Source organism: Megascapheus bottae, chromosome 15, assembly GCF_031878675.1.
Source record: "Megascapheus bottae isolate mThoBot1 chromosome 15, mThoBot2.hap1, whole genome shotgun sequence".
NCBI classification, from domain to species: domain Eukaryota; kingdom Metazoa; phylum Chordata; class Mammalia; order Rodentia; family Geomyidae; genus Megascapheus; species Megascapheus bottae.
Genome location: NC_143523.1, coordinates 20,134,342 through 20,150,748, shown reverse-complemented (window position 1 = coordinate 20,150,748; position 16,407 = coordinate 20,134,342). Strand labels below are relative to the sequence as shown.

At 51.0% G+C, this 16,407-nt stretch overlaps 3 protein-coding genes and 1 long non-coding RNA gene across 4 annotated transcripts in view; 2 read left to right on the top strand and 2 right to left on the bottom strand.

The window, feature by feature from the left end:
• Pdcd11 (programmed cell death 11) overlaps window positions 1-2,183 on the top strand; it is a 45,904-nt gene extending 43,721 nt beyond the window's left edge. Inside the window, exons 34-36 of the mRNA XM_090345961.1 lie at window positions 498-651; window positions 915-1,080; window positions 1,866-2,183. Of these exons, the coding sequence (XP_090202087.1) occupies window positions 498-651; window positions 915-1,080; window positions 1,866-2,037 (492 nt within the window). The 3' untranslated portion in view covers window positions 2,038-2,183. The remainder of the gene's footprint in view (window positions 1-497; window positions 652-914; window positions 1,081-1,865) is intronic.
• Window positions 2,184-2,441: 258 nt separating this feature from the next.
• On the bottom strand, window positions 2,442-7,760 carry Calhm2 (calcium homeostasis modulator family member 2). The gene is made up of 3 exons (XM_090345960.1): window positions 7,414-7,760; window positions 4,884-5,601; window positions 2,442-3,809 (listed from the first exon to the last, which is right to left on the bottom strand). The coding sequence occupies exons 2-3, from the start codon at window positions 5,436-5,438 to the stop codon at window positions 3,393-3,395; spliced, it is 972 nt and encodes a 323-aa protein (XP_090202086.1). The 5' UTR covers window positions 5,439-5,601; window positions 7,414-7,760; the 3' UTR covers window positions 2,442-3,392.
• A 183-nt stretch (window positions 7,761-7,943) lies between these two features.
• On the top strand, window positions 7,944-14,493 carry LOC150053872 (uncharacterized). The gene is made up of 3 exons (XR_016537800.1): window positions 7,944-8,147; window positions 12,362-12,520; window positions 14,299-14,493. It is a non-coding gene; the product is annotated as an uncharacterized LOC150053872 (long non-coding RNA).
• Calhm1 (calcium homeostasis modulator 1) lies at window positions 10,029-12,391 on the bottom strand. Its single transcript, XM_090345959.1, has 2 exons — window positions 11,840-12,391; window positions 10,029-10,511 (listed from the first exon to the last, which is right to left on the bottom strand). The coding sequence occupies exons 1-2, from the start codon at window positions 12,389-12,391 to the stop codon at window positions 10,029-10,031; spliced, it is 1,035 nt and encodes a 344-aa protein (XP_090202085.1).
• Window positions 14,494-16,407: the final 1,914 nt, after the last annotated feature.

Sequence of the window (16,407 nt, the reverse complement as noted above, 5' to 3'; positions counted from 1 at the left end):
AAGTGGAGGGGCATTAGTGCCTTATGTGTGTATCTTGGGCCACATTATAGAAGATAGCATAAGGCTTTCTATACCTTTTTCCTGCTTCTAGTTTCTCCTTGTCATTCTCATATTGTCTTCTAGTCCAGGATCTCTGTACAAGTCTGAATTCATAGGGAAGCTCCCACTGTTTGATGCCAGATTTTCTGTTAGGGAGGGTAGCACTTGAAACATAGCAGACGTCATTGTAGTGAGGAGCATGCAGTTAACAGAAAGATTGCTGTGTCTCCTCCTCAAGGCTTTTCAGGACTCCTAGATAAGAAGACACCAGTCCCTGTTCCCAGATATCGGTGGCTGTCCTATTCTTGTGTACCCTCCCTTTTCTTTTCCTCATCTCCCCTCCTCTTTCCTCTAGAATTACACCTGGATAAGGACTTGGTTTTACCAAACCCAATCTAATTTTGCTGAGCATTTCAGTCTGTCTTTGTTCTACTACTGTCTCTTTGTCTTTCCCACAGGAAGCTGATGAGCTCTACAACCGGATGTTGAAGCGTTTCCGGCAGGACAAAACTGTCTGGATTAAGTATGGTGCCTTTGTTCTGCGGAGAAACCAGGCTGGGGCTAGTCAACGAGTACTTCAGCGAGCCCTAGAGTGCTTACCCACCAAAGAACGTGAGTCTTGTTGCCAATTCCTAAACACACAAGGCCCTCTGATACCTGAGAATAGGGGTTGGTGTCTTCTCATTAAAAAACAAATTTACATGCATTCTTCTGCGTCTGGAATTCCCCTGCTTTCCAGATCTAGAGAGTAGGGTCTGATAAGTTAGCTCTTGGCCCAAGAGCAGGGAAGTGAGACTCATTGTCCCATTAGCACTTGGTGCTATGGTGAAAGGACTGTCAGTTTACTGTATGACTGAGCTGTCCTCTCCCTGCAGATGTGGATGTGATCGCCAAGTTTGCCCAACTGGAGTTCCAGCTGGGAGATGCGGAGAGAGCCAAAGCCATTTTTGAAAACATGCTGAGCACCTACCCAAAACGCACAGATGTCTGGTCAGTCTACATTGACATGGTCATCAAGCATGGCAGCCAGAAGGAAGTCCGGTGAGAGGGGAACACAGACTGGGTGGACTCCTCGTAGGGGTGGGGTCATCAGCAACTTGCTGGCTGTTCTTTTTTCTTTTTGGTCAGTTGTGGGGCTTGAACTCTGGGCCTGGGTGCTGTCCTTAAGCTCTTTAGCTCAAAGCTAGTGGTCTACCACTTTAAGCCAGAGTACTACTTCCAGTTTCCTGATGGTTAATTGGATATAATAGTCTCATGGGCTTTTGTGCCTGGTCTCAGCCTCCTGAGTAGCTAGGGTTACAGGTGTGAGCCACTAGCACATAGCCTGCCAGTTCCTTAATCTAGAAAAACAGCTCTTAGATGATTCTCCAGCTCTTCAGTCGTTCACTTTTCCAGCCCCAAGAGGGGCCAGCCTTTGGCCTATGTTGGATCCCATTGGCAGGAAGCCACCTGGATCCTGACCTGAGAATAAGGAGACTTCAGGTTCCTTCACTATTCATTCACACCGTGCCCAATTCTCAATAGGCAGAACCTTTGCAAGCTGAGTCTCAGAAATCTCCTTAGGGCAGGGCTGAAGTTAGCTGGGCCTAAGTTCTAGAAGTTTAGGTACCTCACCCTTCTATGAGTTTCTTTCTGTCAGATTATTGTGGGTCCCCATTCTTGTATTCTTGTAGAAAATAAGGGAGTGCTGTCTCACAGAAGATCATATTAATAATAAAGACAGAAGTGGGGAGCTGGATGGTAGTAGGCCTGAGAGCAAGTAGCTGAGCACAGTCAAGGGTTATAGCTGGCACCACAAGTCATTTGCTATCCAATTCTTCCTCCAGGGACATTTTTGAGCGAGTCATTCATCTGAGCCTGGCCCCCAAGAGAATGAAGTTCTTTTTCAAGCGCTACCTGGACTATGAGAAGCAGTATGGCACTGAGAAGGATGTGCAGGCAGTTAAGGCAAAGGCCTTGGAATATGTGGAAGCCAAGAGCTCGGTACTGGAGGACTAGTGACCACTGGCTTCACAGAAATGTCAGCAGTGTCCAGCCAGGCACCTGGGCACTCACCTGTTGCCTTAGTGGACTTAAGTGCTGCTTTTTTCTGCAGCAGCAACAACAGGGTAATCCTGTATGAATGAAAAAAAAAATTGAAGTGGTTTATGTTTTTCCTTTAAAAAATAAGTTCTTGCCTAGCAAGAGCAGGGCCCTGAATTCAAACATTAGTACCACACACACACACACACACACACACAAAAGGTAAAAAAAAATGTCATGGTATAAGATGTTGAACCCAAAGCCTTGCTCATGGAAAACCAGTATTCTGCCACTAATTCCTCTTCACTTGTTTTATTTGTATGACAGTTGATATCATCTTTTCCCTTTCTAAAGCTGCTCTGTGGTTGTAAGTTCTGTGAAACTAGCAAAGCCCAGAGTAAAAATTAGGAAACTTGGGTTACTGAGGAACGTCTATTCCTCATCCCAGCCGTTCACTAGCCAGATGGTCTTCCAGAGCTGGTATTTCCCAGGTTGTGGGAGGCCTGCTTAGACCCCACTAGCTGTCAAAGCCCGTCCCCTTTTGGCTTGGTCCTAGAGAATTAAGTTTTCTTTGGAGGAGCCTTAGATGACCTGAGTTTTTCCACGGGAAAGCTAGGAAGAGAAGGAACCACATCTCTCCGGTTCTTGAAGTTAGCTCCAACCGGGAGATTGTTAGACTCAACTCTCAATTTCCAGTTGAGCTATTCTGAGAAAGGCGAGGCTTCCTGTGACTGAATCATATCAGACTATCAAACCTAGTTGCCAACAGATCTCATCCCTCGGACCTTACTTCCCCTAATTCCCTGCAGTGCTGCCATGCCATGGGCCAGCCTAGTTCCATGGTATGGGATTTGGGCTTGTCCAAATGACCACCAGACTGGCCATTCAATTGCATAGACACCAAGTCAGTCCCTTATAAAAAGAAATGCTTTATCAAAAAATGTAAATGTATAAAATTAGGCCAGAGGTAAGCAGTTGAGAGCATTTTCTCAGCAGTGCATCACTGGGCTGCCTCTATGCAATTAGACACAAATTAACTGCACAGTGTATTTATATACAAATGGGTGACTTCTCCTGTCACCGTCCCTCTGTGAGCCACATCTTGTCTGCTTGGAGTCTCACTGAAGACCAGCTGTGTTACAGTTATGTAAGGCCAGTGCTGGGAGTCTTCCCTAAGGCTGTGTGCTAGTGGCCATAGGAGAGAGGGTTCTTCAAGTCTGGGGCCATGTACCCCAAGTCCTTTTATGTCCCTTCTCTTGGCCTATGCCCAAGAACATGGTGGTAAGGCCGTGGGGTTCTGTTTGGGCAGAGCAGTGCCTTTTGCAAAGGCCTTAGGAAGTGAGCAGGGCCATCTCCACACTGTCTGGCGCTGTGCCGTTGCCTGCTAGGCCCTGGGCCCACTTGTGTAGGCGACTGTAGAGCGGTAGGCCCTGGTTCTCTCGGTATAGGTAGACACCCGTGATGGCATTCCACTGTGGCCGTGGCTGTGTGCCTTCCACCGGGAACTTGGCAATCAGCTCTTCATCATCCTTATTAAGCGCCACGAAGCCAAAGAAGCGGCGCACGTTGTTGGCAGCAAGCACCTTTGAGTGCACCTCCGCTGTGCGGTGGAACAGCTGGTCCTCGTTGGTGCGGTACTGTGCCCAGTAGGCCTCCTGGCGGTAGCTGAGTGGTGAACAGTAATGCTTGAGGCACTTGGTCAGGAACACCAGAATGGCCACCACACCGATCAGCAGCCACCCAAAGAGCTGGGCAGAGAATAGGCAGGTTCAGGAGGAGAAGGGAGCTGGGCCCAACCACCCTGGGATGTTGCAGAAGGAGGAACAGGTCCTTCTTCTGGGAGGGAAATGGGACATGAGACATTTTAGCGCATGCCCTGACCCGTCTGGGTTTTATTTTGTTTTGTGGTACTGGAATTTGAAGTCCGGGGCTTATTTGATAAGCAGGCACTCTACCACTTAAGACATTTGCCATCTTTTCTATGTTGCTTATTACGGAACGGTTTCACTTTATGCCAAAGATAGCCTATACTGGGATCCTATTTGTGCTTTGCATTCCTGGGGTTCCTGGGCTGACAGGCACACACCCCTTCAGCCATGTGCTTCCAGACGAGACCCCCCCCATACCCAGCTGCCTCTTAGACATTTTCTATAACTACTTCAATCCCCTTCATATTGCTCCATCAGACCTTGGTTTAGGCTCAGGTGTGGCTGGATGGTAGAGCATGTGCCTGTAAGGAGGCCCTGGATTTGGTCCCCAGCCCTGTACACACACGTGTGCACACATGCGCACACAGACAAAACCCACCCAGCTCAGCTGAGGTGCCACCCCTAGGATGCCTTCAAAGACCCCTCTGGAAGCACTCTTGCCTATGCATTTTCCCCCACATCTTCATCTGCCTTGGTTAAGTTCGCCCATAGGTTTCTCAAGGGCCATGGAGAGTCTACAGGATTGGTAGACTCGGGCAGTGGCTGCTTCTTCCTGGGACAGGCAGGAATGTGCCCATCCCTGGAGGTATCAACTCACGCCCCTCAGCAACTGCTTCTGAGGTGACCTGCAGGAGTCAAGCCATTGAGCTATGGCAGAGGGCCAGTGTGATCATCAAGACTTCGAGTTACACAATGCTTTATCTTAGGGCTAGAGCTCGATGATAGACTGCATATTAACATACAGGAGGCCTTGGGTTCATTCCCAGTATCAAAAACCTGTTCTAGGAGACTGGCAATTACCTTTATCAAACACTGGCCCACAGGTGAACCTGCCCTTATGCCTGATGACTGTCAAGTGCTTTATATCTCTACTTCCCCTCCATCCACTCTTACCTGGGACTCGTACTTGAGCCTGCGGCTGACCTCCTCCCGGAAGCCTGATAAGTTGTCAGGGCCTTCTCCACAAGGGAACCTGGCCAAGATCTCGGTAGCATGGCCTGCTGGGAAGCCCTCTTCGCCTGCTGTGAGTGAGGATGGGTCCACAAACTCACTGAGAGCACAGATGTAGGCCTCGCCTCGCAGCAGGGAGATGACGGACCAGGTCACCGGGGCCACAGCTGCACGGCCCAGGATGGAGCTCAGGAGGAGGAAGTTGGGGGCAGCTGAGCAGTTCTTGGCCCTCCGGTACTGGCACTCTGCAACTAGGTTCCAAGTGTGGTTGTTGAGGATGACGCCGATGAGAAAGAGTGCCAGAGCAGGTACTCCAATGGCTGTCAGCCCATATAGGTAGTTCCGGGCTGGCGAGCAGGGGCAGTGAAAGGCCACCACGGAGAATAGCTCCTGGCTGCCCACTGTGCCCAGAGCTACCAGCCCGTTGAAAATCATCACATCTTTGCTCTTGAAAAAGAGTGACAGGAAGCGGAAGTTCTCTGCAATCAGGGCTGCCATAATGACAGGTGGGCTAGATAAGGACTGAGTACAGACGAGGAGGCAGGAGGAGGCAGGGTTGATGGCTTCTGGTGAGACTACAAAGGAGCACAGGTTGGAGGACACCCAAAGGAGAGGCACAACCGGGCCTTTTCATCACCTACAGCACCTGGCCTGGTGCTTCCTGTAGAACACAAGACGACTGATAAACATTTGCCTCTGATCATGAGATTGAGATGCTGCTGCTGCTGCAGCCAGACAAATGTGAAAAGAAGCCCTGGTCCCTAGAAAACTACTAATCATCATCCCCATTTCTGCTGTGTGTCAGAAGTTCTTGCCACCAATCCTTCATTGAGCTATTAAACCCTCCTTGCATTCAGAACTATGGGCCAGATCAACATGTAAGTGGCAGAGCTGAGATTTGAGCCTTCTCTCAGGATAGGTTGAGAACGGCCCTGTGCGTTGGATGTAAGATGTTCTCCCTCTGGGAGTTCACAAGGTGGCCATGTGCTGAAGAGTCAGCGGCCATTTGGATGGTTTGTCATAGGAATGGAGCTGGAGTGGCTGTTGTGGTGAGTAAAGGAGCGGAGGCTGGGATTGGGGAGAAAGGGTCTCCAGGAGGACTGGTGAGCCTGACTCAGCATGGCACCAGAATCCCTGGGAGCATATGGCCTTTTCACTTGGGGACCGCAGGGGCGCTCAACATGCTTCATGTCTTTCCTCTGTCCTCATCTGTGACCATGAATCATTCTGAGCCCTACTCGATGGAATGTTGGAGGGAAAAAAATAAACAATGCCTGGTAATTGTCCCAACACATGAAACCCTGACTTGCTCTCACCCTATCAGATCTTCAGAATGGAGGGAAATCTAGTTGCAAAGATTAGGACGTAAGGTCTAGAAAGAAAAAAGTGTCTTGTGTCTGGCCTGACAAATACAGAGGTGCCCAGACAGGACCTCTGCCCATCATCTAAGGATGGCAAAGCAACAGATGGTTGAGTCTGAGCTAAGTTTCTCTATACAGATATCTCCCATCAGTCCTGCTCCACAAAGCCAGAGCCTAAGAATTATCCTGCCTTGGTGGGACTTAGGCTCTTCAAGCCCACCAGCCCTCCAGGAGGCTACTAGCTTAGGTCAGGGGCTGCAGCAATGCTGGCAACCTCCCAGCAAGTGGCAATGCTCTTCAGCTCCAGCTCTTGCAAAGCTGGGCTCAACTCGCCAGGCTCCACCCACATAGCTTGAGAGACAGGCAGGGTGTGGCCCAAATCTCCATCTCAAAAATGAAAAACAAAACTCCCCAGGCCAGAGGAAGCCTGGTACTGAGGGAGGGGCCGTAGCACAGAGTGGGGAGGCCTCTGTTCCTTCATTCCCCATCTGATCTCTACTCCCCCACGTCTGCCTGCCTCTGCCAAGGCTGCCAGATGGGCTTAGTGCTGGGCCATGTGGCCATGTGGGCGCCAGGAGATGTCTTATTTTCTCCTGCCCAGGAGCTCTGCTCTAATTTCACGGGAACGGGACCTTGTCTTGTTGCTGGGAATAAATGGGCCAGTGGTGACCTCACCTCACAATTCTTTCCTTCTTGGTTTCTAGCATCTAATTAGCTTCCTGTGGGGGCCTTGTGTTCATAAATCCACTCAAAGTAGGGTAGAAGACCTCTGGAAAGGGTGGGTGATGAGCAGAGGATCGATTCAGGCCACCTCCTGAGACAGTCGTACCAGGCACAAGCAATACCCAGTGCATGTGGAACCTCTTCTAGCATCTGTGAGGACAGGGGACAGGCAATCGGGAAAAGTGGGGACAACCAGCCCTGTCCCAAGCGGAGATTCTCACCTAAAGGCCTCTCTCCTAGTGACAATCCCTGTGGATTGCTTTAGACTGGCCCTGCCAGGAGTGGCTACTGAAACGCCTTGGCTCCCGGACTCCTCTGCAGGACAATCACTGCTGCCTGGGACCAACCCTGCCAGTTCATCTGACACCTGGCACCCACAAGGTGCTTACCTTAAGCTGGCTGCAGGTACTTGTAGCTTGGCCTCTTCAAGGATGGGATCTCAGAAAGGCATCGCAGGCTGGGCTTGGGGAAACTCCAAGTCCATGCAGGCCCTGGTGCCGGAAGGGAATTGGGGGGGAAGCAGACACAGGCGCAGGCAGCATCTCCTGGGCCTCCAAGTGCAGCCAGACACCAGCGATTACAAATTTAAATCCAAGGGTGCATTGAAAAATCTCAAGCTTCTACAGAACAATTTAACTCCGAAAAGAGAAAAGGAAACTGTGGGATGGAACATTTGTGCCAGCCGATGGAAAAACAGCCTCAGGCTGGGGGAGCCGAGGAGAGGAGGGAGGTGCAAGGGAGGAGAGGAAGTGGAAGAGCTTGTTAGCAGCCACGAGCTACCACGTCCTGTCCCAGCCCACAGCTGGGCTGGTTGGGGCTGGCTCTTCACTCTTCACTCTGACTCCACCCTGCCCGGGGTAAGCTCTACCAAACAGCCTGCTCCAGGCCAGTTTCAAAAGCACTCCCTTTTCTTGTCCCTACCAGGCAGAAGCACCCCAGCCCCTCTGCCTCTGAGCATCTTTCCACTGTGAACAACCCATCCCTCTGCAGCTCCTCTACCTGTAGTTTACCTAACTCCCCCCACTTTCTCTTCGCAGCAGGAATTGAACCCAGGAGTCCAGGCCTAATCCTAAGAGGACCTGCCAGCAGAGCCTACTACTGGACAGGATTGCCAGGAGGCATGGTTAGTGCCCAGCCTGTCCCCAGAAGTGGTTGTGAGCTCCCCAGCTGTGGGAGTATATAAGCCTAGACTGTAGTCAGAAGTACCAAAAAGGAGAGTTGTAAGATGGCCCCTAGGATTGGGGGACGTGGTTCCAGACCCCCGTCAGTTCTGCAAGGCTATGGCTTCCAGGTGGTGGAACTGTGGGGTCACAAGTTGGTTTCCCTGAGCCTGGTTTTTCATGTGCAAGAACAAATGGAAAGGGACCAGTGTTGGTTCATATATTTTGTACTCTACCAACCACCAAATACAGCCCCAAGCCTTTCCCTGGAGCTGTTTCCATTTATCTTCACAGCAATCTGAGAAGCAGGTCTTTTAAGGAGCATTTCACCCACAGAGCTGGAGGCTCAGCAAGGTCAGGTGACTCCCCTTTGCCTCTATACTATGGAATTTGAACCCCTGCCTGCATAACAAAGCTCTGCTCTTTGCTTTAAGTTTGCCCTTTTCAATACCTCTGGACTCCCTGCTCTTTGTCCTGTACTATGATTTTCTTCACTGGGTACCAAATCCAGGCCCACTGCCTCAAGAGCCATCCTGGCTGTCCTCTGCCTGCAGGTGTTTGACCTCCGCCTCTTTGAGGGAGAGGGACAGCAAGTCTCAAAAGTAAGAGTAGAGGCAGAGCAAAATGAGGGAGGATGGAAATTTGAAAAACTTGACCCATCATGATGGGTGGGGCTTTGTGCTGAAAGATAAGATGTGCAGGATGAGAAGCCCATCAGGTCTTCTGTTTCTTCCCAATGAAAGAAGCCCAGTGTTGCTGTTCCTTATGTCCCCTGTCCCTTCCCCAAAGGAGGAAAGAGGCCCTCACAACCAGGAATGAACATGAGTCACCTGTCCTACCTGCCTACCATGTAACCTGCACTTTTACACACGTAGCAACCCTGTGAAGTAGAGTCGCTTATCCTCATTGTAAAGATTAGGAAACCAAGGCACTAAAAAATGAAGCACCTGATCCAGGGACACACTTTGTAAGTGGTAGAGTCAACATTTGGCCCAACTTGGTCCACTCTGCTTACTTCCATCCTAGCCAGCTCGCATCCCACCTCATCCCTACCTCGTGTCGTTTTAGCAGCAGAGCCTCCTCCCCTCAAAGCTGGAGTCTATGCAATGGGGAGGCCTCAGCTTCGGTTTTTAACTTTTGAAGCCCTGAGGATAGTCTAACCTCTCTGGGATGCAGGTGTGAGGATGATTAGGAGGGTCTCCATGGAAGACCCTTTGCACCTACTCAGTAAGCACCAAGTCCACCTAGACAACTGTGTAGTGCCTCTGTGATCGCACAATTGGCTTCTTCCACTTGCAGCTAGTTTTTGGTATACAGTATTATTGTCATATTACTGGTCACTCAGTTGTGTCACCCCAGCTGAGGTCTTCTGTTATATTTGTATGGCCTCAGCTCCCATAATGAGTGGCGTGGATGTCTTTCTAGTCCCTGGATGAACCCTTTTCTTTTCTCTTTGGACCCAGACCAGGATTCAAACTCTGTACCTGCTGTATCTTCCAACAAGAAAAGAGAGATTCTCAAAGAGCTTGGACTAGAACTGAGGAAGACCAACCTGTAAGGTCTAAAAGGTGATGACAATTAGCAGCTCTCGAAAAGACCTGGGAGGTGACACTCAAGTATCCCTGCATTCTAAGTCATTTGTGAATGCTGCTCACTAATACTGCTTGTGAGCCCATGGCCCCATGGCCACGCAGGACAGTGTATCTGGTGGAGGAGGAAAAATCAGCACCAGATTCCCTTTCCCACAGGCAGGTGCGTACCTGGACCTGCATCTGTGCTCCTGCACCTAAAGCCTTCATCTTTCTGTCTGGTTTGAGGAGCAGAGGGCTGTGGGCTGCCATAGCTCATACTTTGCTGATATAAGTAGCCACTTCCTTGCGTGGAGGCGGGGGCCCACCCCCAGCCCAGCCATTGCCCATTAGTGGCTCCTCCTGGCCCAGCCACAGTGGTGGTTTGCATTTGTGCCAGCTTGTGAGCAGCCTGTTCATGGTGCCCTGATCCGTGATGCCACGCAGCTTTTCTCTCTCCTCCACAGCACCATCCGAGGGGCTGTGCTCAGCTGAGGGGGTAGTAGCTGTAGCCAGTGCCCCATGGGCATGACCCAGCTCCAGGTCATGGTTCATGGCTTCAAAGAACTGTTGGATGCACACCTTCGCAAAGGCCTTGGCGTGTTCTGTGCATGTCTCGTCAAAGAGTTTGCGCTCGATGTCAATATAGTGTGACCAGTACTTGCTCTTGAGGAAGGCAGCCTGTGTGAAGCAGGGCCGCACGGAGCGCACCACAAAAGCCAGCAGAGTGGTTAGCAGCACGAAGGACCAACCCAGGGCCTGCAGGGAAAGGAACATATCAGCAGACACAGGCCCCCTGCCTTGGAGTCAGTCCAGATCCTCCAGACACTCCCCAGGGTCTTTAGGGTAGCGAATAGAAACTAGACCCATGAGCTTGCCTCGGTTTCCTCCTCTCTAAAATAGGAATAGACAGACTCTACCTCACAGAAATGGGATCATCTGAGTGAATCACCTGACTCATTGGTAGGGCACAAAACACCAGAGCCTTTAGTCTATGATTTTGGTTGTTGTTTTGTTTTGTGCCAGTACCAGAGCTTGAACACAGGGGTTTGCACTCTTGCTGAACTCTTTTTTTTTTTTCTTTTGCCAGTCCTGGGCTTGAGCTCAGGGCCTGAGCACTGTCCTTGGGTTTTCTCAAGGCTAGAGCTCTACCACTTGAGCCTCAGCACCACTTCCGGCTTTTTTCTATGTATGTGGTACTGAGGAATTGAACCCGGGTCTTCGTGCATGCAAGGCAAGCACTTTACCACTAGGCCAAACTCCCAGCCCTGTTTTGTTTTGTTTTAAGGGGAGATCCTTTTAGTCTTCAATGGTCAGGTGGAGGGGTAGTTTCTCAAGGATAATTTCTGAGACCTGGGACAATGGGACAAGAGCCCACAGGAAAGGAGGTACTGGTCTGGGAGGGAAGCAAATCTTGGCTTGGAGGCTCACAGGACAAGAGCCACAGGTATCTTTGGGTGGTGACAGAGACCTTGCAGGGAGAAGCCCTGGCTAGAGAGGAGAATGGAGGGGGGACAAGGGAAATGTACACTAGGTTGAACAGATTCGTGGGTATCCCCAGTCCCTACAAGGCAGCTCCAGCTACTCATCCCTCTCAACAGGGCCCGATCCGCCATGTCCAGGGAGTCCTTTAAGTCACAGCCCAAGTGCTTCTCCCATACCATATGCTCCCTTTCAAGACATCCAGACCCCCTGCTCCCACTCCTACAGCAGGGAGCCTCTAGCTGGGGTGTGTGTGGGGGGGCAGATTTGCCAGGGAAATGTAGCCAAATGGCCTCACCATCCCCCAGCCTCACCGCTGCCTGGGCCTCAGAGAGGAAAAGGATGCAAATTTCCCCAGCTTCCAAACTCAAATCTCAGGGTGGAGGAGATGGGGTCAGCTGGGCAGCTGGGTCCTTTCTGGGACGCTGAGCACAGAGGTCAGGCCTTCTGGACTGAAGGGGCCCCCGAGTTTTCTCCAGGTGGCTCCCGTCTTAGTCAGAAAAACATGCCCGCCCATGCTTTGGCAGAAGGGAAGTCCTATTGCGAGGAGGGCTCAGGGCCCTCCCAGATGGACCCTGGTCTGGAAGGAGTCCAGAACCCCTTACCTGGGAGATGCAGCGCAGGTAACGGACGGCCACTTCCCGGGCCAGCAGCCAGTCCCCATCGTAGATCTCAGCGCAGGGCACCCTCGCCAGGAGACGTGCGAGCTCCGGAGCAGAGAGGCTGGGTGCCAGGCTGCCGTTGCCCAGTGTGGCCACAGGCACAGCTGTGCAGAAGGCACAGAGGAAGCACTTGCCATCCAGCAGTGTGACTGCGACCCACACTACGGGAGCAATGAGGGCGCGCTGGGCCATGGAGCAGAACATGTAGCGTAGCACAGCAGGGTCCTTGGCCCGGTGGCCGGGGGGCCGTTTCCACTCCTCCGCCAACATGGACACATTGTTGTTCATGACCAGGCCCAGCAGGAAAAGGACCAGGGGAGGTGCCAGCAGAATGCCAACACTGTAGGCTGCATTGTAGCCTGGCAGGCAGGGACAGTTGAAATCAAAGGCTGAGTACATCTGGGCGCTGGCCAGTGCCATGATGCCACAGATGCCATTCATGAAGGACTCCTGGTTGGATTGCAGGAACTGGAAGATCATCCGGAATTTGTCCATCGTGTTTCCACGGGAGTCGGTGGCCTCTTACCTCCCAGGTGTCTGTTGCAGCCTATTCTGCCCACTGGGCATCCACCTCATGATTCGTTCCTCCTGTCTGGACCAGCAGAACTCAGGGCAATAGCTGAGGTCAGTGCTGCTTTGAAGAATCTTCTAGTCAGGTGCTGGTTGAGAGGGCATGGTTTGGCCAATCCTGTGGGTACAGCCAAGATTGTGCTCCTCCCCCCTCTCCATCCCCTCCCCTCACCCAGGTGCCTTCTGCACTAGGACGCCACAAGGCCACACCTGATGGGGACCGGTGATCTATGGCTACAGAAGGGAGGGGGGAGGACAGGCTTAGGTTAGGAAAATGCTGTCCCCCGCGGTTCTACCATTGGAGAATCCATGATTGGAAAGCATGTCTCCTTCTTTTGCTCTTCCGTGGGGGTCTTTCCTCCACTGTGTCAGGTCCCCGGGTTCAGATAATGATGGGATGATTTTGTGATAATGGCAGTGGTATGGGTGATAGTGAGATTCTGGTCACAGTGGGGATGGTGGTGGCTGTGATAGTGAAGATGTGGGCATTTCAGAGTGGAAAAGCCCTGGATTTAGAGTCCAAGGACTTGGGTCAACCAGGTTGCCATGGGCAGTGACAGTGACTGGTAAGTATCATTGCCGATAGAATTCTTGTGTGTCCAGATTGTCTTTCTCCATGAGTTGTAGATGGTAAACACTTTCCTGGTTCATCTCTTACCTCTGCTTCCCCAGATTAAAACGTATAGGGGTGGAGAGCCAGGTATGGTGGTATACATTTGTTAATCCAGCACTTGGGAGGCTGAAGCAGGAGGATTGTGAGTTTGAGGCTAGTCTGGGCTAGTCAGTTTGAGACTAGCCTGACTTGTTTTTGAGACCCTGTCTCAATAACACAAAAACTAGGGTTGGAGATGTAGCTAGTGGTAGAATGCTTCCCTAGCGTGCACAAGGTTCTGGGTTCAGCTCCAGAACCTCAAGGGCAACAGTAAAGGGGGATCAAGGTGGGATTTCATGCCTTTCACCTCTAGAGGTGGGGCCTTCAGAGTGTCTGCAGGCCCAGGCCAGGCCTCTCCATCTACTCATCAAAGAGGAGGGGCCTGGAGGACTCCCTTTGATGTGAGCAGCTCTCCCAGAAGGGCAGGTCAGATCTGGCTCCAAGAGATGGCGCCTGTCTGGTGCAGGAGAGTGGGGGTGGAACTGAGGCAGAACCCAGACAGGGCGTGTCCATAGGGTCTTCAGATCTGTGCATCCCTAGTTGTGGCCATGGGTGAGCTTGCTGTCATCTAGGTCTATGTATGTATGTGCTACCTAAGAGCCTTTGTGTCTGTGTCTCTTTCTGGAGCTAGCTCTATGCTAAATGCCTTGCACGATGTATAGCCCAGATACAACCCTGTGGAATAGGTACCAGGATCCCTGTTCTACAGATCCCCACCCAGCTTGTCTGTGGAGTAGAGTTTGAACGCTGTCACAGGTAGAGCTCGTGGAGATGGGGATGGAGACAGCCATGTGTCCCTGTACAGGCACGGGTGAAGAATGTTGTACCTCTCAGCATTCAGACTGGCCCCTAGGATGGTGGTCCCTGAGAGATCCTGCTTAGGGGTTTCTCTGGGGGATGGAGGTGGGTGGGGGACTGTGTGAGAGAGACTCAGTCAAGGAAGCAATGGTATGTTTCCCACAGTGCAAATGAAGATGACTGACAGATCTGAGTGTTGTCAGAGCCTGGAACACATATGGAGACTGTCTCAAAAAATTTTTGCCATATGTTGCAATGCAATCTCAAGTTTCTCATTTTGAGACATTTCAAAGATTTCATTGGGATATTTTCTACAAGTCCAGTGTGTAATATCTTTCCTAAGTCTTTGTATTTCTTTTCTTTTTTTTTTTTTCTTTTTCAGCTTTCTTGCTCAAGGCTGGTGCTCTATCCTTTGAGCCACACCTCCTGTCAAGCATTTTGCTGGTAATTGGAGATGAAATCTTCAAGACTTTCCTGCTTAAGCTGTCTGAACTGACAGCGATCCTCCATCCAAGTCTCGGCCTCCTTAGTAGCTTCGATTACAGGTGTGAGCTACCCATACCTGGCCTGTATTTAATTTTTCTTACCATAATTATACAAGATAAAATGTAATTGTTTTGTTTTCACTAGGCTCCATATGGATGTCTCCAATCCCCTTAGTTTTCCCCAGTGTCAAAACAATATCCTCACTGTGTCTAGACTGCTAAGAATCCCAGTCTCTGAGGGATGAAAGGGGAAGGGAAGGTGCCTCAGAAGGTGGAAACAGGGGAGGGAGTGTTTATGAGTACCAGCTGAGAAGGAACCCAAGGCTTCTAAAATTCATGTTCAAATAAACACCACTGAATGATAGTAGGACAAGAGTCCTTGGGAGATGAGAAGGTCATGAGAGTAGAACGCTCATAAAAGACCCCCAAACTGGGCTAGTGAGGACACCTGTAATCCCAGCAGTCTAGAGGTGGACTCAATAAGATTGTGAGTTTGAAGACAGCTTGAGATCCAGTGCCACTCTATAAAAACAAAACAAAACAAAAACCCATTTCCTTAAACCAACCCTCAAACCTAAACAAATCAAAATAAAAGGGACCCATGAGTTGTCCTGCCTGTTCTTCTCCCAATGTCATGACACACTGAGAAGGTGGCCTTCAGTAACTGGAAGGTGGTCCCTACCAGAGCCCTATCCAGCTGGCATCCTGATCCCGGACTTGCAGTCTCCACTGTGCCACATCCTAGCCAGGGACGTTGGGTAAGTGACTGAACTGCTTTCTCATCCCTGAAATAAGAGGAGATACAGAGTTTCCTCCAGGCACTTGCTGGGAGGTTTTGATGAGATGATGCATGGGAAGTTTCCTCATGTGAAGCTTTAGACTTGCATTGAAAGTCTATGAGTGATCTCTCTTAGGACAGACGGTCCCTGGGAGAGTGTGTGCCAGACTTTCAGGGGAATAGCTCATTTGCATAGGAGAGGGGGGAGTGGTGCCCAAGTGGGCCCCAACCCAGCAGCCTGGCACTGGAGGAGGTGCCAGCTGCAGCAAGGTGTGGCTATGGGGGAGGGAGGGCTGCTCAAGTTCTCCCAGGCTGTGATGGAGGAAGAAGGACTAGATCTTTCTTTTAATGCTAGGAATGGAACCCAGACCTCTTGCTTGTGCTCTGCCCCTGAGCTCCACCCCAGCTCCAGGTTCCTGAGGTTTTAAAAGGTGGATGTGGTTATCCCTGTGGGCAGTGGTAGAGCCATAGTGGGTAGCTAGCAGGCTGTGACATATGTGACATATGGCAATGCTTGTCAGAGTCCACGTTTCCAGCTGGTTTCCAGCCTGACACCTGAGTGACAGACTCGTAAAGCTAGCTTTCCCCTCTCCCCCATCACCTTCCTGCTCAGTCTCCACTGAGTTGAGGGGGGGACCCTGAAGGTTACTTGTCCTCAGGAAACCTCTCTGCATCTTTGTGACCACTATTCCCCTCCGAAACCCCACCACCTCCTAAGGGTGACTCACTGGGAGCAACTGAGATTGTGGCTGTCCATCTGGATCTGGGTCCATGCTTGCTGTGAGGTTAGCTGGGGGTACAGTTAGTACCCAGTCAGACACGATGAGAGATGGGAAGAAACGCCCCACCTTCTTCCTTTCTACACTCCATTGGCTGACTCAGGGGTGGTCCCTGCCCCTGACACTCCCATTGGGCTCTGAGGTGCATGAGGTCATTAAAGAGAGAGCCCTCTCCCCTTGATTGCCTTTCTTCCTTCTCTTGGGTCCTTCTGTCCATTCCAAGTGTTTAAAGGAGCAACTTCTACAATAGCAGGTCCTTATGCTCTTACCCCAACCTCTGCTTCTGAGGATGCCATGTATCTTGATGGTGTCCTTGGAAGATGGGGGCGTCTCTCAGCTTGGGGTCCTACCCCCAGCCTTCTCCTTTGTATGTCTTCCTCAGTCTTGGCTCTGGGGAGACATAACTTTGTTGTGTTAAGTCACAGACATTTTGAGCTTACTTTTAGTGC

Bases quoted from the DNA above. Each gene is read 5' to 3' on its own strand.
- Calhm2 (XM_090345960.1), bottom strand. From the start codon at position 5,438: ATGGCAGCCCTGATTGCAGAGAACTTCCGCTTCCTGTCACTCTTTTTC. The intron at 3,810-4,883 runs GTAAGAGTGGAT...TTCTCTGCCCAG, and splicing joins GGCTCAAGTACGAGTCCCAG to CTCTTTGGGTGGCTGCTGAT.
- Calhm1 (XM_090345959.1), bottom strand. From the start codon at position 12,391: ATGGACAAATTCCGGATGATCTTCCAGTTCCTGCAATCCAACCAGGAG. The intron at 10,512-11,839 runs GTAAGGGGTTCT...CTTTCCCTGCAG, and splicing joins ACCTGCGCTGCATCTCCCAG to GCCCTGGGTTGGTCCTTCGT.